This window comes from Castanea sativa, chromosome 4 (assembly GCF_040712315.1).
Source record: "Castanea sativa cultivar Marrone di Chiusa Pesio chromosome 4, ASM4071231v1".
Classification (NCBI taxonomy): domain Eukaryota; kingdom Viridiplantae; phylum Streptophyta; class Magnoliopsida; order Fagales; family Fagaceae; genus Castanea; species Castanea sativa.
The window spans coordinates 24,591,803-24,617,810 of record NC_134016.1 but is presented as its reverse complement, the minus strand read 5'-3'; the positions used below and the strand labels follow the sequence as shown (position 1 = coordinate 24,617,810).

At 33.4% G+C, this 26,008-nt stretch overlaps 1 protein-coding gene across 1 annotated transcript; it reads right to left on the bottom strand.

Moving 5' to 3' along the window:
* Window positions 1-3,022: 3,022 nt before the first annotated feature.
* On the bottom strand, window positions 3,023-5,686 carry LOC142632146 (purple acid phosphatase 17-like). Its single transcript, XM_075806562.1, has 7 exons — window positions 5,330-5,686; window positions 4,722-4,878; window positions 4,519-4,626; window positions 4,266-4,393; window positions 3,715-3,843; window positions 3,477-3,544; window positions 3,023-3,398 (listed from the first exon to the last, which is right to left on the bottom strand). The coding sequence occupies exons 1-7, from the start codon at window positions 5,522-5,524 to the stop codon at window positions 3,185-3,187; spliced, it is 999 nt and encodes a 332-aa protein (XP_075662677.1). The 5' UTR covers window positions 5,525-5,686; the 3' UTR covers window positions 3,023-3,184.
* Window positions 5,687-26,008: the final 20,322 nt, after the last annotated feature.

The window sequence follows — 26,008 nt, the reverse complement described above, 5'->3', positions numbered from 1 at the left end:
GGCACCAAACAATCCACCAAATTCAAATAAATTTACTCCCCTCTCATACGGGTCACATTAGTGGAACCCAATTGATGTGATAGCTGTGAGAAGGGAGTGAATTTTTGGGTTGGTTTTTTTCGTTGCAACAATTAAGAATGCTAGTATCACAATAATTTATGTCAGGAACACAATAATTTACACCACTTTTGCTACAAAAGAGGTATAAATTGTTGTATCTTAGCATTGTTTAGCAACAATACTATGGATAGAATTAATTTTATGTTCAATTTTACAATTTGTTGACTTATGTGGTTGTGAATGATCAATGAAAAATGGTGGATTCATATGGATAAAAAGTAAGCGTCGACCACTCACAGTCGTACAAATTAATAAGTTGTGAAATTAGGTGTGCGATTGAGTGTCTTTGTAGATTTTTTTTCTTGTTTGGTAAAGTTCTCATCCAGTGTTTCAGTGCATTAGATGGGACACGATGCAGACATATAGTCAATTTTGAACACATGCCCATATTGTATTAGGTGGGATGCATTCAACCTAAGCCAAATCCAAATAAGAATGTATATACTACATTTTCTAAAGGTGATGAAGGAACCAAGAATTTGTATTTGCAAGGGTTGCGGTTAACTTTAATAGATGTATAAACATATTAAGAATAATCTTATTACATGGTTATAAGATATTTGATACTATAAGTTTAAGGAAAAAAAGTTATGACAAATAGTACAGTTGTAGGATAATTGCAATTATCACTCTGGTAATATGTCGTTAAAACTTGGAAGTATTGTGTGGTTTAGTCTATAACATTTTACTCACTTGGACTAAGTCATCATTTAGTTTAATTATTTTTAACAAAATATGATGGTGTGTGAACTGTCGATATTACTTATTGATGCATAAATAAAGAAAAAAAAGACATTTATCCTCTGATTTATATCTTCTCAAAGTATACTAGTTTGAAGCACTCTATCACACCTTTTAAAACTTAATAAAAAGATAACAAGACTAGATTATGAGCTATTAAAACAATTTTGTATGTTAAGAGTTGTCAAAGGTGACTATGATGGGTTAGAATAGTTTTTTACCAAGTTTGAGAATATGTGATATTGTGGGTCAAAGGGTAAATTCCTGAAGTTCTGCATCAACAACTGATGCAAATGTCGACATCATATTTTGAATGCCCGCAATTTTCTTGCAAACACTCTAAAGTAGGATTGAAAAATCTCGAAATGACAAATCACTTTCTTAATTTGGAAGCCAAGGGATCACAAGGGCTAAACTAGTTTGTCCCAATCGGATGGTGGATCAACCAATTTCTTGAATCAAAAACCAGATTCTAAGAAGAACCCTCTTTGACAGAAGTCTCTTAAGTGTTTTGCAATTGACCATTGATACAAATAGTTGTCCTCACCTATGCACATGATATGGGGAATATCATTGTGGCATGATTTGAGTGTTAGCGGACAAGTCAGTAGCACACTCATACACCATATATGTGGCTAGGAGCCATGGTGTAAAGATATGTCTTTAGGCTTAGGTAAACTTATTTAAGCGAGTGATTGCCTCTGATGCTTGGATAGCAATCGAAGATGAGACATCGTGTTCTATAGCACGTCGCTTAGGAAGCATGCAAAATCCTATGGCACTTTTAAAGAGAGGAGAAATGACACCCAAATTTATTTTTGTCTCCTTAGTCAGATTGAGATGAGGTCTGCATTTTGGAAATGAGATTTGTATCATGTAGCTTCGTATAAAAATCTGATAAGAGGACTTGGGTTAGGCACTAGGAGTGGCTGGACTAAGATTCTTGTGGTGGACACACTCTCACACTCAACACATTAACACATACCCTCCTCTTAAAGATAGAGAAGAGAATGAATCCATGTTTCTTGATCGTGTGAGTTCGATCTTAGGCACACTGCACAATGTGACCTTAGAATGTGTTAGAAGATAGACGCTCGACTAATCTCTCTTTGGCATGCTACCTACATTCATGGATGATTCAGCTCTAAGGGGCATGGCCATCGGCATGAGGAGCATAAAACCAAAGTTAAGTGGCATTAGGGCGAAGGGAAGATGACTTGATAACACATAATGGTCTTGTGCCTAGAGGTCTAGGGCTTGAATAGGAGTATATGAGGGGGTAATTTCCTCGAGTAAGGTTGAGCGTGGCTTTGATAATTAATGAGGGATTACAAGAAAATCAACTTGATGTGATCATTGATCAGAGCTAGGTTTGGGGCATAACAAGCCATTATTTCTTTCTTAAGAGTTGCACTATGTTAAGAGTTTATGATCCTTGGCTGTAGTGTCCTCGCCATGTAGGTAAGGATTGTTGTCATACAAATCTATTCCGTTGTATGTGTCGGACTAGTGGATGGAAAGGGATGAAAGATGTCTGTTGGCTTTGCATGGACTGCCCACTACGGGCGTGTGGGAGTCTGTAAGGTAGGCCCAAGTGGGCAACCCACTAGGACAAAAACTCAATCATTAGGATTTTAGTGTGAACACTGATGATGCACAAAAATGATCGTCCACATGTGCTCCAATTATGGTACTTGAAGAATAAAAGAGCAAAGAACCAACATAACACTAGTAGAGTGTCGGCCAAAGACCCTCCGAAGGTTAGATCAGTAATAAAAGAATTCTCAAGAACAAAAGAATTCTCAAGAACTTAATAATATGAGAGCTAGAAAATTTCATGTTCCTTAAAGGAAGAGGAGGTTTGGTACTTATATAGTGGTGTAAGGCTGACCCAGATCCCTTAAATGTACGAGCTTTTCCTTGTAGAGAAGATTTGGAGTTAAGCCCCGAGATCTTAAGACTTCTCTTTCCATACAAGGAAGATACATACGAGGAAGATACAATTGTGTAGTAGGGTCTTTGGACGTGGTGCACAAATTATTTCCATATAGAGATTCATGTGTGGAGAACATGTAAAAGTTTGTGGGGCCCAACGTGCTTAGGTGTCGATATGCAAACTATCCATCGGGATCACATGTTGGCCCCAAGTAGAGCTTGATGATATTGAGAAATAAGAACATGATACTAATTTTGGGACCATGAATATTTCATGTACATAAGCCCTAATAATAAGGAAAATGGATTGAGAAGTTTATAAATTAATCACCAAGGAGTATACTAATTTTTAATGAGGTAAGTTAACAATAAAATTTATTCCAGAACTTCATATGGATTGGTGAAGCTGCTTCACCTTATTCCACCTATGCAAAACCTTTCCAAAAACGTCATAGAATACAATCTCTGCCTCCGTCTTGGTAAACTGCGCAGACATGAAACCCTGTCCATCATAGAAGAAGTTTAGACCTTCTCTGTTCAGTCCTTTAATGTCTCCCCTCCATGCCTTGGATCCAGCTCCACTAGTTAGAAATTGTACAGGGCTGCAACAATTTTCGGCATTAGTGAAACACACACGTCTTATAATTTTAAGAAACATCGAGAAGTAACATTTTGTTTACCTGTCTGAATCACTGATATGCTCAAGGCAATGGTCATGCCCATTCATGTAAAAATCAACATTGTTGGCCTGTCAATTTATAATAACATTGATACATTTAGGTTCAATTAAGTGGTTTTATCACTTTATTTACTTGATAAGGCAGGAGGAAACAAAAATAGAAGAAGTTTTTAGACCCTTATACATAGTAATACTATATAAGAACTGATAGTGCAATGTATTCTGAAAATGAGATTAACCTGAAGGATTGGGAGAAGCCACTTTGTAAGTTCCTTTGTATCACCATGATGTCCAACACTTCTAATGGTATGGTGACCAACAACAATCTTCCACTTTGCAGTTGATTCCTTCAATGTTGATTCTACCTCCTATTACAAAGATTCATAAAGAACATAGTTTTATGTATGGTCTTCACTCTTCACCAAAATTGTATTGGAAACATACTCTATCACTGACCACGGGTATATGGAAGTTAATGCAATTTCATAGATAACTTGTGCATTAACAGGTAACTTTGAAATTACTCCTGCATTTTTAAGTTACTTGAAGAAATATTCTCAATCACTTATTTCTTTGATGAAAAAGGTAAAAAGATTGCACCAGTGAAGATTCCTTGGAATATTAGGATATTGTTTTAACCGTTACAATTTACACTATAGGTTTATAAAATCATAACCGTGAAATGGAATTTTTAATTTTAACTGAAATGTCTTGTTAAGCAGCTAATTCATGTCATACTGATACATGACTCAATTGATCACAAATATTCATGAATTCAAGTATAATATACCTTTAATAGGTTTGAAATGTAAGCCTTGCGAGATTTTATGCCTCGCCAATCATAGGTATGGCCCTCCGCATCAGTGAAGTATGCTTTGACAAAAGGAGTGGTGTCTACAAATAAAACCTCAGCCAATTCTGAAAAAAAAAAAAAAAAAAAGGATGACTTTGGTTGAGTTTAAATATGGTTGTGTTTCAAACTTTTTAATTTCCATTAGACAAGCCCACACCGAGGAATTCTTGAATGTTTACGAGCTACTTACCATAGTTCGCGACAAAAGATCTAAGGCAAAGCCATCTACTATCAATTTCCCTGAGGACTGGGCTCAATTGCGCCTCTGCATTGCCCCTATAATCATGGTTTCCCAATACTGCACAGAAATTAAATCAAATAATCAATGTTTAACAAATTAAGTACGGATTTAAAAAAAAATTATTTATTTATCAAATTAAAGTTGGAACTTGCCGCTGTACCACTGCTTCTGCAGGCTCTTGGCTGTGTAGATCTTGGTAAATGACTCCTCAAATGCTGTGTCTTCTTCACTAGTCAATCCATTATCATAGAAATTATCTCCAGTGGATACTACAAAATCGATGTCTAGCTTCTCTCCAATAATTCCCATCTACAAACCAAGAATCATCACAAAAATCTTTAGCGGGCTAGCTCATTAATTTGCAAAACAGAATCATGTTAAAAACCATAAAGTTCGTTTTTTTTTTTTGGTTGGTTTTTCTCTAAACCATATGATATTTAATAATATTACTTGTGCTTACGCCATGGTCTGCTAGGAAGTATGTATGTTTTTGGTTGCATAGTTGCATCACAACCCAGGTGGGGCAACACACAAAGAAAAATCATTGGTTGTTTAAGAGAAACAAAACATGAATTCAACAATAGCTTTTGTCACACATGCAAATCTTCAAAAAATGAAACATGAACCACCATGTAATAAACCCTATCCAATACCGTTAGTTTATTTTTAAAACGAAACATGAACCACCATGTTGGAAGACTTTTGACTTTCATAATCAGAAGATTCATTAAAGAAAAACAATAAAAGAAAGATTTAGAACCTGAAAAGCAACTTGAGATTGATTGAAAGCCCCTCTTCTTCCCCAGTCTCCAACGACCAAAAAGCTAAGCGATTTATCCACTTTTGTGGGGTGTTCAAATCTTTGAAGCTCTGCTGATGTATAGAAGAAACAGAGGCCAAAGGTGTAGGCAAAAAGAAGGCACGGAGCCATGGGTCTTTGATTGAGAACTGCCATGGTTCTTCAGAGAATTTCAAAGACAAACCAAATGTAATAAAGGGTAGAAAGAGTTGAATGATAAAAAATAGTTAAATAGTGGAAGAGAGGATGTCTTCCACTATCACGAGGACTGGTAGTCAAAGCAGACCACACCTTTTATAAACTGGAAAAGTTAAGGTCATTTTAAAAACAAGTTGTTGTAACTACTAGATAAGTAGTTGGTGTGCCAGAACGGGTCTGACTTGTGTCCACTGAAAGTTTGTACTGGACACATCATATGGGGACATGTGTCCAAATCTTATCGTGTCCAGTAAAAATTTTCACTTGACACAAACTTTGCCTTGTTAGAAGTCTCTAATATTTATAGGTTTTGTTGATGTATATAGATTAAAATTCTGAAATAAACAAAAAAGAATTACAAACTATTCTAAAAAATTAAAGGAAATATTTTCTAGTTACTATAATTTTAAGTGAAATGTTAATAAATATTGCGAGTACTTGTTAACATTTTCCTATATAGATCTTATTTAGTAAAAATAACCAAAAGCCATTAAAAGAGTTATAAAAAAGGATAAAGAAAATTACTAAAAAATTGTCAAAAGGACAAAAAGCTAAAAAAGTTATAAAAAAAAAATGCTGCAAAAAGTGCTCTTAATGGCTCATTAACACAACCCTAATTTTAATAATAAAGCCTATCCAATACCGTTGGTTTATGAGATAATCTAATGCTGATTGCTGAAAGTTGTACTAGTCTTTAAAATTTTCTTGATCGACTGCTTAAACAGAAGTGTAATTTTTCTATTATTACCTAGTCAATCAAGCATTACCTCAAATTGCTTAGGAAAAAAAAATGGTAAAGTGTTGCTTCTTTCGATTTGTCCTCCTATTAAATAAGGCTACAACTTAGAAAAAAAAAAATTTAACTTATGAGAGTGTAGAATACAAAGATTTAAGCACGTATACTAAAGAGAGTGTAGAATATAGGGGTTTGTTGGCATTTTGGCAAGTTGGCTCAAAACATAAACAGCTTTGTTTGATTTTAGCCAGGAACTGGGCTTGCACTGACAAATAACATGGGGGCAGTATAGTCTGCGGTGGACTGGTCATCAAATTCACCATTATCACAGAAACCTTCGAATATTCGGGGGTACAAACTTCTGGGGATATGCTATGGAATAACTGCTGGGGATACGAATATGCTATGGGATAACTGCTGGGTATACGAATCCTATTACAGCAACCTTCGAATATTCAGGGGTACAAACTTCAATGTCACCGTGTCCAAATGTCAATTTCTCCCTCTTACTGAAATTTAGTATTATTATACGTATCTTCCTATGCGGTAGACAAATTATCCAATTTTCTTATGTTTGCTAATATGTTTTGGAAACTATTTCACATTTTTTTTTAATGTTTGGTAGAGTACTTGAAAATTAGATAAAGTTGTTTTCAATAAATTTTAGATTATCTTTTAACTTCTTTTATTTAGCACTAGCCTCATCTCACGTGTCTTTTTTTTTTTTTTAGTGGTAGTAGCAAATAAAAAAAATCTATATTTTTTATTATATATATAATTTTTATTTTGAGAATATAATTTATAAGTGGATAAATAAATTTGACAATCAATAGGAAAGTGACCCTATTTTTTAGGCCATGTTTTAGTAGAATTTAGGGTTCTATTTTTACATAATTGTTCTTTAGTTTTGTCTCTACTTAAACATAGGAATGTAAGGGTATTTTAGAACAAAAACAATTGGGATTGTCCTTTAGTTTTGTTTTTTGATAAATTTGGGGTGTTTAACTTATTTTTCTATTTAAAAAAAAATAATAAACGTATAGTTACTTTGAAGAAGTGAGTTAGTGGAAGAGTGTTCCTATTTTGTAGGCAATATTTTAGTGCAAGTTAGACATGTATTTTTACCAAACTATCCTTTAGTTCTGTCTCTACTTAAACCTAGCGGTGTAGGGGTATTTTGGAACAAAAAAAATCTGGTTCAAACAGGTGTAGCCGCTTAAATAGTAGTATAGATGATATCAAATAGAGTTATTTTCCAAAAATATTTAGCAACATACCAAAGATATTTTTTTTTTGACATATTTTTTATGATGCTATCCATAGTTTTAAAAACTGGACCAGACCGGCCGATTCAACTGGGAATCGAACCTTAATTCGGTCCGATTATTAGTAAAAACCAAAAATGAAAGAAAAATCAGTCAAACAGTACAAACTGCCGGTTCAACCGGCATAACTAGAAACCGGTCCAAACCGGTTTTAGCATTTCTTCATATATACTTCAGCTGTTGTGTTTTTTAACCCAAAAAAAAAAAGAAAAAAAAAAAAGAGAGATCTTGTTTCAAATTTAAGAAGAGAGATTTTGATTTTGAAAATACTTTATCAAGTATGAAGTGGTGAAGCCTAAGAAACCCACAGTGAACCAAAACATCAGATTTACTTTACTTACCTTTTGCTCAAAAGAGGAAGAAAAAAAAAAAAAAAACAGATTTACTATATTGTGTTGAGGAAGAACCAAAGAAGCCTAAAGAAAAGTTGATTCGTAAGAATCTGTCTGCTTCAATTGAGGCTTTTTTTTTTTTGCTGCTCTTGCCTCTTGCACTGCACATATTCACGAGAGAGAGAGAGAGAGAGAGAGAGAGAGACATGAAAAGGCTGAAAAGCAAAAAGTGAGATATGAGATGGGAAAACGTGTGGATGTGATTTCAAATTGTGTGGTAGGTGTGAATGTGTGATATATGTGTGAATGTGTGAAGGGAAAAAATATAAGTGGGAAATGATATTGTTACCTATTGGTGCACTTATTTTTGTTATTTGAAAGGTTAAAAAATAACTAAAATATTTTATAGTGGGTTTGTGGTGCTTGTATATGTTTTTTTGTTTTTGTTTTGGTTGAATTGTGTTTAGTGGTGTTTAAAAGTTGGTAAGTTAGAGTTTAATGTTTTACTATTGTTTAATTTTTTTAGTTAAAATGACCAATTATAAAATTATTTATTTATTTTTAAAATTATTAATTAAATTATTTATGACGTCACCGGTTCGACCAGAAAACCGGTAATCAGTCCCTTTTTTGGTTCTTTCACTGTACCGGTTTTTAAAACCATGATGCTATCAAACATAGGAAAATGCAAAAAACTATTTTCACAAATTTTTTGACACAAACAACTATTACGTATATGTTAAAAAAATTGTACAATACTCCGTTTGTTTCGCTATAAAATATTTTGCAGAAAATGTTTTCAGCATTTCACTTTGTTTGTTTTGTTATAAAACTTGGTCAAATATGAAAATATTTTCTGTTGACTGTAAAATCGTTTGTGAATGTTGTAAAATGTTCTACCTTTAAAAACTTGTTAAAATATTTTACAAAAATATATGGTGACTCTTTCCTCCATTTGGTGGTTAGATTGCTGGTCTCGTGGGCCATGCTTCAAAAATTTTATATATCATACCAAACAATTGAAAATATTTTACAAATAATATTTTGAAATATAAAATATTTTTATTAAAAACATTTTACAACAAAACAAATAGAACTTTGATTAACACCTCTTTATAAAGCTAATGAAAATATTTTTGATTTAAGTGTGTGTTTGACATCAAATTATAAGCTTATTTTTTTTTACTTATTTATGTATTATTTACGGGCTCCATGTTACTTTGTGTCTCACAATATACAATAAAACTATTGTAAATAAACAATTCTGACACAATTGTCTCCATTTTATTATTGAAATTGGTGAAGTGCAGTAGTTGTACAGCACAAGGTAAACATGTTGGGAAATTGCCTCAAGTTCCAATTGTAACTTAGAAAACTAATTGGGTTTCTTAGCTGAAGAAAAAAAAATTTTAATTTAGTTTTTTGGGGGAAAAACTATTCTTTGGTGTGGAAGAAAAGTTTATTCATTGTCAAAAAAGTATTGTATTCCTTGTGTAAAAAGGAATATTAAATTAAAATTTTATAAATAGACAATGCTATAAAGAAATTTGATAATTTTGGCCCAAGGGTCCTCCCTATGGGGAGAGGGAAAATAATGCGTGAAACAAAGAGATAAAAAATTATTTTCGCTTGAGAGATAGCGCAAGGAGAGAGACATTGAGGTTTGAATTTTTTCCACAAATTTTTTTTTTTGTAAAGTACACATATCAATCAATATACATATATAAAAGCAAAGACCTCATGTGAAAAAGTATGAGATTTTGCCAAGTGGAGCATTCTATGCAAAGAGAATTGAAATATTCTCAAGATAAGAGCAAATTAAATATTGACTTTTTGTTTCATTTGGTTCAATCTTTCAAGACTTTTCTAATTAAAAAATAAATATTCTTTGTATCTTTTAGTTCAATGTTTCAAGACGTTTTATCCCTTGCACATACACATAAACCTCTTTGCATTTTAATTCATCATTTTCACCTCTTGCACTTTTACGCCTTTATATATACCTACCTATAGCCCTTCATACCATCCCATGTCAAATACACACAGATCAAAAACGATGTCATTTACTTTCAATCTTTTGATGACACCTACTTAGCTCTAACATTGTTGTTTTATTTAATCCTAACTCATATGAGTTGGCTATAATTAAGGAAGGAAGGCTTGCATTTTATATTGAGTGACAACGACAATTACTATTTTGATGTTAAGGTCGGACGTTGTAGATTTGTAGGTTTTGTAAATGGTGTGATTGACTACGTGTGTTTAGGATGTGTATTTTGTTTTAGAACTAGTCGTAGACCCACGCGATGCGTGGGAATATATAATTATTTTGTGATATGATATAATCCATAATTTATTAATTGAAGATAATTTGTTCATCTCTGGTCACCTCAAAAACTGAACATTAGTTGCCAACAGAAAATGATAAGACCACAAAAAAAAAAAACTAAAGTGAAGTTTAACAGGTTAGAACCATCGTCTGCAAAACTTTATTTACAATAGAGTAAATAAATAAAATATATTTTAAAAAACCTTATTTAAGCAAAATGATCAAATTTAATAGACCTTCACTTATACCAATTTCCATCAAAGACCAAATCGTTAAACAATAATGTGCCCTTGATTTCACCCATGTCCAGTCCACGACACACATTTATTAATGTGTCCATATACAAATCACCCACTTGCCAATACATTCATTTTATCAATGTACTGAATTCCCACAAAGAATCAAAATAATGCAAATAGTGCATATACAAATTGTAAGTAAGTGACTAAGTGAGTTAAGAACATAGCTAGGCATATATATATATATCTTACTAACTTGACCATGTACATCCATATAATATTAGCTAAGATATATTATATCTTAGCTAGGCATATATATTATATCCGAAATTCTAAGAGTGAGGTATTGGCTGCTCTTTCTGAGAAAGTTCAAAAGCCAACCACAGTGGAAGTCTTGGAAATTCTTGCTGCCAAGCAAGCTGTGAACTTTTCCCTTGAGTCGGGTTTTACAAAGTTAGTGATTGAAGGGGATTTCGAGTTGGTGATCGGGGCGTTAAGTCATGGAGGTTGGAAAGATTCTCATGGTGGTCATCTCGTCAATGATATTTTGTTTTCTGTAAACTCTTTTTAGAGTATTTCTTTCTCTCATGTTGTTCGGCAAGATAATGCAGTTGTACATGCCTTAGCCCAGAGAGCTAGGCATTCGTTTCCTTTTCTTATCTGGAACGAGCATGTTCCTCCAGATGTGCGGTCTTTTGTTTGGTCTGATTTTCCTCATTCTTGATTAAATAAAGTAGAATGCATCTCTTTCTCAAAATATATATATATATATATATATATATATATATATATATATATATATATATAATATTGTGGTCAAACGTAGCCTTACCAAATTAAATCCATATCTAAATTGCATTGTAAATTTTTCTACTCGGAGTTTCATAGTTGTATGGGTAATGTTTATGAATTTAAAGAATTCAAAACATCTGTCATAAAGTAGTTAACGCAAGAAAATCAATTCTATGATTTAAAAAGCTTCAGCCTAAGCCTTTAAGTTTGTGGTAAAAAAAAATTAAACCAAGCATTATATCATTGTATATATGAAATTAATTGTTAAATAGAAAGTGTGGGGGGCTGTGCCCTGGAAACCATGTTAGCCCACTTGAACAAGGCCCAACATGAAGCCCAAAACCCATCAAGCAATCTAAGCTTGATACGCATGGAGGGTAACCCTGGGCTTTATCACAATGGGCCCAGCCTCTAAATATAGACCAGGGGTTGGGGCGACGACACCTGGGGGGTTCCTAAGAGGTCGGCGGTTCGCTGACCAACCACAAAGGTGTGAGAGACCTCGCCAAAAGCGCCTCTAAAAAAAGAGAGATTTTTGGAGTGCTTTTTAGGGCACCTCTCTTTTTGGGTAAGTGGTGTGGAGTCGCCACTTATTTTTTATACAAAAAAATAAGAAAAAATAAATATAAAATACATGACTGTATTTTTCTTCTCATTGATTGAATAATAAAATACATAATTGAAAAATTGTAAATTACATGGTTTTGGGTTCTAGTTACAAACTACCAAATAATTACATGGCTTTTTGTCCTAGTTACATTCTAACCAAAATAAAAAATAAAGATAAGGTTTAGATCTACTTATTTAAAGACCTAAATTCGAAGGTTAGGTTACGGAATGGGAAGGTGTTAGACACCTATTTCGCCCAGACAGAGTCTGATCTTCTAGACTCTTGTGACCAATTTACCATTTATGCATGCTATGTATGACATGTTCTATATGCACAAAACTAAATCACACAAATTTATTTACGAATGAATCCTCTTATTTGTTTAAAAAATTTAGATTTGTTTTGTGATAAAAAAAAATTGATTTTGGTTTGTCAAAAATGTCAGCTCTTGTTTTTGTATGTGTAAAAAATGATTTTTGAAGAGAAAATTCAGATATATTTTAGTGATAAAAAAAATTTGGTTTTTAGTTTAGAAAAATTAGATATTTTTTTGAGAATAAAAAAAATGGCTTTAACTTTGTAAAAGATCAAATCTATTTTATGATGATAAAAAAAAAAAAAAAGGTTTTTGATAATAGAAAAATTAGATTTGTTTTTTATAGGTTCAAAAAATATGGAAAAGATTTTTAATGAAAAGAATTTCATTCATAAGATAAATTTATGAATTTATGCTACATGAACTAAATAAAACAACAACCATGAATACAATCATGCATAAACTTTTTCTTTGTTTCAAAATCTGCATATATTAAAGAAAAATCAGATCTGTATCTAAGAAGGATACAAACCAGTTTTTGATTTGAGAAAAATTTAGATCTACATCTAAGAAAGATGCAGATCCGTTTTTGATTGAGAAAAGATTCAGATTTACATCTAAGAAAGATGCATATTCTTTTTATTTAAGAAAAATTCAGATCTACATCTAAGAAAGATGCAAATACGTTTTTTATTAAGAAAAATCAGATCTGCATCTAAGAAAGATACAAATTTGTTTTTATTTTAAGAAAAAGAACTAGCTATATGCAGATTATTGAAATTAAGAAAAAGATCATAACAACTATATAAAAGAAAAGGATCAAGGTCATGCTTTAAACAAAACAACGATTAACAATTCATGTTATAGATAAAGAAAAACATGCATCATTATAAAAGAGAAAAACATAAAGAAAAGGAAAGGGTGATTGAAAACAACCTCTTGCATGGAGCACTTTTTGTTCTTAAGAGGATGTTTTAGGGTTCAAAGAAATTTATTCAATTATCTTTGAAACCTAAAAACCCTAACTTTGGTAGCAAATATCAGAGAGGATAAGCAAATATAAGCACTTGGAAAGTCTAAAAATGTATGCCTCTCAGAGCACCAAAAAAAAAGTCTCCGAATTATGAGATCCAGTCTCTATTTATAGAGGCCAAAAAACTCTAAAAAATAGCTCCAATGTGTAGAATGCGAATTGGGACTCATCCTTTTGCGAAAAGATCGAAAAGGGTGTGCCTTATCGTCACCTGAAGAGCGTTGGGCCAAAGCGTAAAAGGAGCTAATTCGGCACTCCAAAAGTGCCGAATGGTGCTTTTGGACGCCAAACGTACTTTCGTGTTCGAGTGTGTTTTGGACTCTCTTTCTAGGGTTTTTTGATCCGGTCCTTGTACCTTGGCATGTTTTCATCCTTAATCTATGATTTTTTTTAATCTCTTTTCAGGATAATTCAGACTTTTTGGGAACAATTATCTTGTAAATAAATCCCTTAAAATAAATCTTGATAAAGTTCAGATTATCTACAAATTTATTATTATCTAATCATTCCTTTTATTCCTATGCATGCGATCCTATTTTAGACACTAATTATCATGGTTTTAAAAACCGAACTGAGAATCAAATCGTTTTTTTCAAAATTTTCGGTTTTTGACCGATTTTTTCCGGTTTTTGACCGGTTGTTGATCGGTTTTGAGGTATTTAATCGGACCGGACTGCACCGGTTTTCCTGGTTGAACCGGTCGGACCGGCCTGTCCAGTCCGATTTTTAAAACAGTGCTAATTATCAACCAATCACAAAATTATTTAATTAATTTTAATTGTTTAACCAATCAGAATTAATTTAAATTAATCATGCGTGGTCAACTCTTCCTAGACACAATACATGTTGACTGTGCAAACTTGATCATGCGATATTTTTCGATTCGATGGTTCGATTTAAAAACCGAACACACCATTGCGACCGTTAGATTCTCAAGATCATTTTTATGATATGCAATGAATAAATTGATGCATGTAATGCAAGAACAAATTGATGCGTGTAATGCAAGAACCAATTGATGCATGTAATGCAATCATGATTTTTGGGGTACATGGATGGTCATTCCAATCATCTTCCTTGATTAAATCATAGGTGCAAAATCGAGTGTGTACATAATGCCCCTCAGTGACAGAGTTTGGAAAGCGAATGTCAATGTAAAACAAGGACACTGATTTTAGCGGCCATGATTTAATTGAGGTTGAATTTTCAAAGATTACCTAGCCTTCGAACCTAAAACTTTGAAACATAGAACTAGTGCCTTATCTTTTGACAAAAAATGAAAAAAACTTGACTTAGCTGGTATTGATGACTCTGGAAATGATTCTTGACAAGTGGGGTGACCAAGAGGCTTTTCAATCTTGATCTTGAAAATGGAATTGTCTATGACCAAAGGGCTTCTCAACCTTGATCTTGACGAAAAGTAACCAAAGGGCTTCTTAACCTTGTAACTTGAAGAGAGGCTATCAAGGGGCTTCTTAACCTTGAAACTTGAATAAAGGCGATCAAGGGGCTTATCTACCTTGAAGTTGTTGGAATGTCGATCAAAGGGCTTCTTTACTTCGATCTGAACTGATGAAATGTCGATCAAATGGCTTATCTACTTCAATCTGAACTGTTAAATTGTCGATCAAAGGGCTTCTCTACTTCAATCTAGACTGATAAAATGTCGATCAAAGGGCTTCTCTGCTTCGATCTGGACTGTTAAAATGTCGATCAAAGGGATTCTCTACTTCGATCTGGACTGTTAAAATGTCGACCAAATGGCTTCTCTACTTCGATCTGGACTGTTGAAATGTCGATCAAAGGGCTTCTCTACTTCGATTTGGACTGATGAAATGTCGATCAAAGGGTCTCTCTACTTCCATCTAAACTGTTGAAATGTCAATCAAAGGGTTTCTCTACTTCGATCTGGACTGATGAAATGTTGATCAAAGGGCTTATCTACTTCAATCTGAACTGTTGAAGTGTCGATCAAAGGGCTTATCTACTTTGATTTGGACTGTTGAAATGTCAATCAAAAGGCTTCTCTACTTTGATCTGAACTGTTGAAATGCCGATCAAAGGGCTTCTCTACTTCGATCTGAACTGTTGAAATGTCGATCAAAGGGCTTCTCTACTTCGATTTGAACTGTTGAAAAGCCAATCAAATGGCTTCTCTACTTCAATCTGGACTAATGAAATGTTGATCAAAGGGCTTCTCTACTTCGATCTAAATTGATGAAACGTCGCTCAAAGGGCTTCTCTACTTCGATTTGAACTGTTGAAATGTCGATCAAAGGGCTTCTTTACTTCGATCTAAACTGATGAAATGTTGATCAAAAGGCTTCTTTACTTCGATCTAAGCTGTTGAAATTTCGATCAAAAGGCTTCTCTACTTTGATCTGAACTATTGAAATGTCGATCAAAGGGATTCTTTACTTCGATCTAAACTATTGAAATTTCAATCAAAAGGCTTCTCTACTTCGATCTGAACTGTTGAAATGTCGATCAAAAGGCTTCTCTACTTCGATCTGGACTGATGAAATGTCGATCAAAGGGCTTTTCTACTTCAATCTGAACTATTGAAATGTTGATCAAAGAGCTTCTCTACTTCGATCTGACTTGTTGAAATGTCAATCAAAGGGCTTTTCTACTTCGATCTGAACTGTTGAAATGTCGATCAAATGGCTTCTCTACTTCAATCTGGACTAATGAAATGTCGATCAAAGGGCTTCTCTACTTCGATCTGAACTGTTGAAATGCCGATCAAAGGGCTTCTCTACTTCGATTTGAATTGTTGAAAAGCCAATCAAATGGCTTCTCTACTTCAATCTAGACTAATGAAATGTTGATCAAAGGGCTTCTCTACTTCGATCTGAACTGATGAAATGTCGACCAAAGGGCTTCTCTACTTCGATTTGAACTGTTGAAATGTCGATCAAAGGGTTTCTCTACTTCGATTTGAACTGATGAAATGTTGATCAAAAGGCTTCTCTACTTCGATCTAAGCTGTTGAAATTTCGATCAAAAGGCTTCTCTACTTTGATTTGAACTGTTGAAATGTCGATCAAAGGGATTCTTTACTTCGATCTAAACTATTGAAATTTCAATCAAAGGGCTTCTCTACTTCGATCTGAACTGTTGAAATGTCGATCAAAAGGCTTCTCTACTTCGATCTGGACTGATGAAATGTCGATCAAAGGGCTTTTCTACTTCAATCTGAACTATTGAAATTTCGATCAAAGGGCTTCTCTACTTTGATCTGAACTGTTGAAATGTCGATCGAATGGCTTCTCTACTTCAATCTGGACTAATGAAATGTTGATCAAAGAGCTTCTCTACTTCGATCTGACTTGTTGGCTGAAAAAGTCAAAATTTGGATTTAGACTTTAATTGGTGAGTGCTTTGTGGTCCCATTATTTCTAAGATGTGTAATTTTCATTTACCGCTTCTTGATTTGAACTTTATCAAGAAAAAGTTTAATTGACAAAAGATTCTATTTTTGAGAAACATTTGATTTTTGAAACTTGGAAGTTTTGAAATTTACATTTAAAATTTTGAGACTTTGAAACTTTGAGATTTTGACTTGAAATTTGAAATCTGAAATTTTGAGATTTGGAGTTTGAAAATTAAGGCTTGAAATTTTGATCCTGAAATCTGGGGTTTGATTTTTTTTTTTTTTTTTTTTGAAATTTTGAAAACTGGAAATTTGAAAAAATTCGCATTGAGAATGCGGATTTTTTTTTTTTTTTGGAATGAAAAATTTGAATTGAAAATTTGGAGTTTAAAAGATACTTGAGAGCTTTGAATTTAAATTTTTTTTTTGGGTTTGATTGAGTCAACTCAGTTTGACTGAGTTGACTCAACTCTTTGGCTAAGTTTAAGTGTGGGGGCTGAAGTTTTGGCCTCCCACTTCTTTATCTCTTCCTTTTTCTTTTTTGCTTCATCCTTCATCAACTTCTCTTCCTCCATTGTCACCATTCACATTCTTCTTCCCCTTGATTTTCCTTCTTCATCTCACTAATTCTTCTCACAAAAAATACTTTTCTAAGCTTCTTAACCTTCCCTCATCCATTTTTATCAATATTTCTTTTGTGTTTTGAGCATTTTCACCACACACCCATTTTTGGTGAAACCCATTTTCTAAACCTGTTTTTCTTTGCATTAAGATGGCTTCTTCTTCCAAGGGACCTTTTTTTCTTGCTTTTTCATGGTGAGAAATATGATCCAACATTTGATTTGCATGATGAGGATGGACTTCTTCAAGACCCTAGGACCCATGCTCCATATTGTCATGTAGACACCAATGTGAATTTTTCTTTGGTTTCTTTGCTTGGGAAAATGTTGTTGCATATTTCATTGATAATTTCATGGTGAAATATTGTCATTTGGTTATTTGAAATTTGGGGCATTGTGTGATTGGAAATGTTGGAAAATGGATTTGGCCATTCTTGAAGTATTGTTTTTTGATCATGGTGCAATTTGGACAATGTTGGTGGCTTATGGAATTTTAACAATGTAGGTAGATTGTGATGTTGGTGGATGAATTTTGGTTTGAATTTTGAGAGTATTGGCATTGTGAAAAAATTGTGATAGGCTTATGTGAATGTGTTCATGATGTATATGGGAAAAGTTTATTGGCATGTGTAAACTTTGTTTTATGGACATGGCAAAATTTTGTGGGCATGAGTATGTAAAATTTGTGGGTATGGAAAATTTTTGGGCATGGGAAAATTTCAAGGGTATGAAATTTTGATTATGAAAAATTTTGTTGGGCATATGATGATGGTTCTTGGAAAATTTTGTGATTTTGATTTTGGCCATGTGGGAATTTATTTGTGCATGGGCATGAGCTTGTGGGATTTTTTTGCTATTTTGGAAATGTAGAAACTTTTTTTCATGGCTATGGAAAAAATTTGGTAGTTGTGTATGAATATGTGAAGAATTTTAATTGTGGTGAAATTTTGGTGGGGCATTGGGGTTTTTTTTTTTTTTGTTGTAATGTGGGTTTGGTCATGGAAAATTCTTTTTGGACATGTAGTTTGGTCATGAAAATTGATGAGCTAAACTTTCGTGTTGCAGAGCCTTAAGAGTCGAGGCAGTCTCCAAATGTTAAAAGGTGCATGGGCAGCATTGTCTCCTAGCATAAAAAAATCATCAATGAAGCAGGATTTGACACTTTTTTCGAAGCTTTGTTAAATCATGAGACACATGGATACAAAGATCTCCAATTACGTCCCACCTTGGTAGAGTGCTTCTGGGACACTACACGTACCTTCCACCTTCCATGTATTGGGGAGGTAATGTTGACACCCTATGACTTCTCTGTTATCACCGGTCTGAGGTTGGGTGGTGAGAGAATTCTTGTCAATAATTCCCTTAATTCAGCTGAACTCAAGAAACTTCTAGGCGTAGTGCCTTCTAGAATGAGGAGTAACAATATCCCTTTGTCTTGGCTATGTGAAAATATTTCTCATTGTGAGACTATAGCAAAAGGTGCTCGTATGTTCATGCTTCTTTTTATTGGGGTTTTCTTGTGTTTTGATTTAGGTAGTACTATGAATCTGCGCTACTTAGAAAGTTTGAGAAAAATTGGACGAATCCGGAATTATGACTGGGGTGGCATGGCTTATAACACTCTGATGCATTTAATGACCCAATTCTCTAGGCGGAGTCTTTCAAACTTGGGTGGGGCTCCATTTGTATGGTAGGTGAGGTTTGGGGTTTTTGGCTATGTGTAGATTTTGGAAAATTATTTTGGCTTTGCGGTGATGGTGCTGTGGCAATTTTAAGTGCATGCAAGATTCACACGATGGAGGAAGAGTCTCTTGGTGGAAGTCCTAAGGGTGGAGTAGAAAAGAAGAACTAGGAGAGGGAAAGTAAATCTCACTTAATACCTTGAGTGTCAAAAAGACCAAGATATGATAAGATTACTCAACTTTACTAAAACTCAAGAGAGGAGAAGAGAGAGTGTTTCTTTGTGTTTTGGAATGGAGGAGAGGGGGGGGGGGGTTATATAGTAGTGATAGAGAAAGTATGAATGGAAGGTCATTTAATAAGGGTTGACAAAGGATCAAAAATAATCATGAACATAGACCTTATTTAAGACTTTGGGGAAATCTGGTGTATTAAATGTAGAGATTGGTGAGAGTGATGAGCTAGCAAAATTCGGTTTCCCATAGCTACTGTAACAGCCTTCAGAGCCAAATTCAAAAAATCAAATCTTACTCTGTTTTGATTGGAATTGTATCGTTCTTGTGCTCAAATTGAAGCCCTGGGTGTCTAGTGTCCGGAAAAATTAACCTCATTCACTGATTCAAAATATTTTGAGAGATATCAATGAAATGGTGAGCAAAGGTCATTTGTTAGAAAATAATTTCAGTACAATTAACATTAATAGGTCTCAAATTAGTTTCCAATTAACATTAATAGGTTCCAATTACTCCCATTTTAGACTTAATTAGTTCTAAATTTACCCTAATTAAAAAGATAATTGCACAAATTACTCATTGAATAATTAATGATTGACTATCTAATTAATTAAATGTGTGCAACCTTATCATAAAATGTAGTCCTAGTCAATCAAATTATGACACATCATTAATCTCAAATTGATTATAATTATAATCAATTGGAATCAATTGTTCATAATCACATATAATTGAACTCAATTTATGATAGCGCATCTCGACTATTAAAACTTGATTTGATAATAACTTTCAATCTGATGGTCTGATTAAGGCTTATGACTAGTCGATTTGATCGTTACAACATCTAGGTCATTTTGATGAAATGAAATTAAGGATCTAATCGCCACAATTAAGATACATATTTCCAAGGTAAAATTCCCCTTTTACCTTCCATATGAGGTTAAATGCGGGTTGCAAAATGGGAAGTCAACAAAAGGTAAATTAAATTTAAAAAAATATTTTAAAAAACATAACATATTAATTATATATAACAAGTAAATATTTTACAAGAATTACACATTAATCTACTCAACGATAGTAGTATATTCAGCAATGGAAATATGCATATTTGCCAATTGCAGGTCAAGTTGGCCAATTTCGTCAGTATCTTCATCTACAATACAAAATTTTATAATTATGATTATTCTATAAATAAATTAAATTACCTTCAAATCCATATAACCAACTATTAGTGCACAACATAGTTTCCACATTCTTAGGCAAAAGATGCGATTGATAAGGTGTAAGAATATTTGTTCCAGTGCTAAATTTAATTCAAAAGCAATAGTGGTTATAGAAATGCTCATGAGATCTCATGTCATTAAACAGACATTTGGAAACCGATTGTAATTCTCTTGCTAGATTGGTTGAGCCTGTCATATTTCAAATTCCTGAACCTGCAGCTTCCTTGTTCTTGTATTTTGACTTGTAGTACCTTGAGCAATGTCTAATCATAACAATAAACTTAGTAATCTATATTTAGACAAGTTTGTGCTCACGATTTGTCAATTGTTCTAAACTTTTAAAACTTAACATCTTTCCACCAAAAGAACTTCTAACTTTGGATTTTGCTTTTTGCCAAGTCCATGATCTTCTAAATACAAGTCAAAAGAGATTTTTTTTTTCTTGGCACAAAAGCTATAGGCTTGGGCTTTCATATTTTATAAAAAAAGTTTGTACAATTGTGTTTGAATGAGCTCCACAGTGTTCACATCAATCTATTCAAATGGCTCTATCTTCTTGAAAGTATAGTATGCAAAATCTAACTTATACCTTGGATCAAGAACAGTAGCACAAGCTAGCACCACACTATAACAATTCCAATATTTTTCAAATTTACCTTTCATATTTTGTGCCATATTACTGATAAATGAATCTTGACCCTCCATTTCCTTAAGTAAGAGAAATTCAATTTGAGATACTCCAAGAAAATATAAATTCGTTGTGTGGCTATATTGGTTTTTCATCTCATACAAAACACGCAATGGAAGTAACACAAGAATATACTTCATTCATGAGAAATAACATATAACCTTGAATTCTAGAACAAAGATGAGAAAGCATAGCTTAATATAGTATAATTCAAAAACAAGACTTCAAAAGACCTATAATCTTCATCCCAATTCCACATAATACCCAAGATGAGTGGTTTCTCAATCAGTTCTTAAGTACGTTGATTTTCCAAAAGAAAAGTGTATTCAAAAGATATTGTAGAAAAAATTGTTTTTCTCTTCTTTTAATCATACGTACATTTTAACTACCTAGACAGTTACTTTATTTAATATATCTTATTAAATAATTAATTAATTATCTAATTGGGTTGGGCCAGCCCAATTGAGCTTTAGTGTGTGGCTTGGGATGGGACTAAAGGGACAAATAAGGCTATAGCCCCAGTGAGCTTCGGACTTATCTGTCAACTCTTAAGAAGCCCAAAATTACCATTAATTATATAACAAGTAACACTATGGAAATATAATTGCACTTTAGGACTTATTAATAAATTATATCCCAATACTCTAATATGATATCATTTGACCCCTCCATGAAATGTCCATAGTGAACAAAGTCATTATAAACTGTCGCTTTATAAACAACTATTTTATTTCTTAAGTCCCTGGTTTAATTTTTTAGTTATTCATATTTATGAAATCTAATTTCATTAAATATAAACTTTATTATTATTTTACATGCAACAGGAATAAGTGCACTTATGTTTAGTTTTAAAGTTTTGAGGACAACAGGAATATATACATAGTAGATCCAGATTAGTGCTAAAATTTTGAAAGAGGTGTAGCTTCCAGTATTGATGATGAGATTATAGTACAACGATTTCAAAATCAGAGAACTCATAAAAGGGAAATTGTAAGACCTGTATTCGTGTGTGTGTTTTTTGGTCATTATATAAAATTCTCTTTTTATTAAATTTTATATAATATAAGTTTCACAATGACCACCCTAGAAAAAATTGCTAGAGCCACCACTATAGCAATTCATCCTATAATATGAAGTAAATGGGAATTAATTATTCAATTTTATATATATATATATATATATATATATATATATATATATCTTTGTTTTTTAAAATTGTTTTGAATGAGCCAAGACTCTAGCTCAACTGGTTGGCACCTTTGGTGCCATCTCCAATTATTGACTTATAAATTTTTTAAAAAAAATATCTTAACAAGTGCCCTTAGGATCATGGTTTTGAAACCCGGACCGGACTGTATGGTCCGACCGGGAAAACCTCGAACCGCTCATTTTTGCGGTTCTTTTATCCTCAAGAACCGCTCATGGGAAAAAAGCAGGGACCCATGCGAACGGCAGTCGGACCTCACGGTTCTGAGAATCATGAACGGTTCTCGCAATTCTTATAGGTCCCTTTTTAAAAAAAATAATTTAAGCCTTAAACGGCACCATACCGGAATATTTACTATTTTTGGTCGGAAAAATAATATCCAAACAGAAAACGTAAAAAGAAATCAGAAAACGTCTGATCTTTGTTTCAGTCTTTGCTTCACTCTCAAAAAACGTCTCACATAATCCAAACACAAAACACAAAACAAAATCCAATTCTTACAATAAAGTTGAATCAGAACAAGCAAATATGAAAAAAAAAAGAAAAAAAAAAAGAAAAGAAGAAGAACAGCCGATCTGACCCAGCCTGATGGTGGGGAGGAGGATGACGGCGGTGGGGCGACAATGCGGTAGTGCTGCATGGTGAACGCTGATCTCCACCGGCTTGTCCTTTCGGCGACGTCGATCTCCACCGATCAGCCTTCTATCTGTGCTGACTGCTGAGCTCCTCTCTCTCTCTCTCTCTCTCTCTCTCTCTCTCTCTCTCTCTCTCTCTCTCTCTCTCTCTCTCTCTCTCTCTCTCTCTCAGATGTGAATGTGATAAGTGATAACTATGAAGTAAATATGGGGTTGAGAGTTGAGTCAAATAGTCAATGAGTAATAAATTGGGTCCGTGTGGTGGTCTTTAATCTTTATCCCTTAGTTTTTTTTTTTTTTTTAATGTAATTGTGTGGTATTTTTTTTTGGATTCAAATGTGTGGTATTTAATATTAAGAAATGGCAATTAAGAAATGATACCACAATATTTTCACAATAAATTTTAAGTAATAGATTGTTATTAGTTAATATTGGTGAGTAAAAAAATAATTTCAGTGGTGAGTTCAAATTAAAACTAGTAACAATTTTCCACATAAGATTTTGATGTGATTCTTGTGAAAATATTGCAAAAAATGTTGTAAATATAATATAACAATTCATATTTGGGCTTGAGATGGATATATTAGAAATAGTCAAAATATGGATTTATAGTTTTAATTGGACTATTTTAGTTAATTTTTCTATTTTTTACTAATTTAATATTTATATATATATATAAAATAATTATTAAATTAATTATGACATCATCATGATTCGACCCCAGTTCGACCTCGGTTCGATCTCAAAAATCTTGAATCACTTCCTTTTACGGTTCAATGAACAGTCCGGGTTTCAAAACCATTCTTAGGACGCATTTGTTAATAGACAATTTTAAAAAAGTTTTAATACCACTTTCATAAGAAATATAAAAAAATGTCAAAAAAATCAACTATTTTTTCCTTTTCTTATAAGAAGTTTTCAAAAATATTTTTTGAACCAATTTCTTAGACATTAATTAACTTTTCCCGTATTTTTATTTAGGTTTCCTTAAGTCATGTAGTTCGTTGAGACTTGAAAACGCAGGCTTTTAGGCCATGTTTGAGCATGTATTCTAAGCCCGTTTAGGATGTTCGTGTATATTTTAGACCGAGTTTAGGATCTCGTGTATCTAACAAGCCCAGTTACGGATGCGGGATGCCCTTGAGCTCATGATTGGATATTGGATATGGTTCAGAAATTTAGACTGGGCTTTAATGTAATGTAATGAATATTTAGGCCACTTTGTAATTTTCGTACGGTTACCTGGCCCCTTGGGTTGTGGGTTGAATTTGAAAGCGAGGGATTTTCACACTTTGCTCCAGTTGTGTGTGCGCTTAGGAAAAAAAATCTTGTAGCAAGAAAACAATGGAAACAAATAACAAAAAGTTAAATTCAGCAAAAAAACAAAAAGTTAAGATTAGAATCCAGATTTAATTTGATCACATAAATTACTTCAGCGGAGTAGATATGGACAGATCATAGATATGTCTGGAAAACAATGCATAACTCAATGGTAATGCTTAATGATATCTGGGATTGATAACGAACTTTTTTTTTTCATTTGACAGAAGTGAGAGAAATTGGAGATGGTTTAGGGCCATATCATTTTTTTTCTTCTTTAATATATCCTTTTATATATATATATATATATAAAAGAAAGGTAAAGGTTAGTTTAGTAAATATCTTTTAAAAAAAATTTAATTAAAAAAATCAATTGAATGATAAAACCATAGGGAAGAAGATGGCAATTAGGGAAGAAGCCAAGGACCATTCAACTCAAGACTCAAGAGCCTTTGTCCAAAGGAAAATGATAAAACCATGCAAGGCCTATTATTAGTCTCCATCCATCACAGTAATCTATGTGATGTGAAAGCTCAGTTACAACAAGTTTACATTTATATCTCTTTGTCACTCTGTGAAGATGACGGCTGACCACCAATGGGCGGTGGCCCTTTGCCTCGGGTTTGGTGGGAAAGGCAATTTAAAAAGTCAATGAATGCTAAAATTTAACCCCCAAATAAAGGCAAAGCAAAACCACGAATTTCACCATAAAGCAAGACATAACGTTGTCATCATGGCCAACTAGCCCTTCTTCTCTTTTTTGTGCCAAAAAGAGGTTGGAATTCTTGTAAATGCTTTTCTTTCTCTCTCTTCTCTTTTAATCATATAGCAATTGATTCCAAAATCATCTTTTGCCCAGCTATCATCTATCGTATACTATTACCATTACTAAAGTGCCATTATTGCCGCGGAAATTTCTCCCTCTCTCTCTCTCTCTCTCTCTCACACACACACACCCACACACACACACACAGTTCTGAACTGGTATTAATTCCATTGCAATATATAAACTAGAATCCAAAATCATTCAGAAGAGCGAATAGTAAAATGCGATACCTTCGTAGAGGAAATCCACCAATTTTAGAAAATAAACTAGACTAGATGAGAGTTACCAATTTAGTCCGGATTTTTCGGCTTATGCTAATTTTAAGCTAGTACAAAATTAAGTTCAATTGTTTGAGTGCTTAGTCCATTGACGTATCCGTGAACATAAACACAGTACTAGCATTCTAACTACTCCGAGGTGTTTATAAAGAGAAAAATCCAAAATTGCAAAAATTCTTCGTAGCCTATAACACCAACAAATTTACTAACAAGATTAGTTGTAGTATATGTTACTCACAAAACTGTCCAAGCTAAGAAAAGACTATGTACTTGAGCTTCCCTACTCCTGCTAGTAATTGATTCCATGAATCTTTTCTCCTTGCTAGTCTCTAATTTCACGAATGGAGCTGCCAATCGTAAGTCTAATTCTCCTTCGCCACTCCAAGGTCTTTTGGTGATTTTGGGATGGCTCCAATGATTCCCACGCACCAAACAATAACAAAGAACTCTAAAAGATTTTATTTGTGTATTGAATTTAATCTCCTCCCATTGAATTTGACAATTTGAGAGGAAAAGGTAAAGAGAATAAATGAGTCTTTTGCTCTTGGGTTTTAGGATGCTTTGTAGCTCTTCAATATGGGATTTAGGTGTAAAATCTCATCGGTTTAAGAGGTATATCGGTTTAAGAGGTATATAAGAGGGCC

Bases quoted from the DNA above. Each gene is read 5' to 3' on its own strand.
- LOC142632146 (XM_075806562.1), bottom strand. From the start codon at position 5,524: ATGGCAGTTCTCAATCAAAGACCCATGGCTCCGTGCCTTCTTTTTGCC. The intron at 4,879-5,329 runs GTTCTAAATCTT...CTTGGTTTGTAG, and splicing joins AATCTCAAGTTGCTTTTCAG to ATGGGAATTATTGGAGAGAA. The intron at 3,844-4,265 runs GTATATTATACT...TCTTTGTAATAG, and splicing joins ACATTTCAAACCTATTAAAG to GAGGTAGAATCAACATTGAA.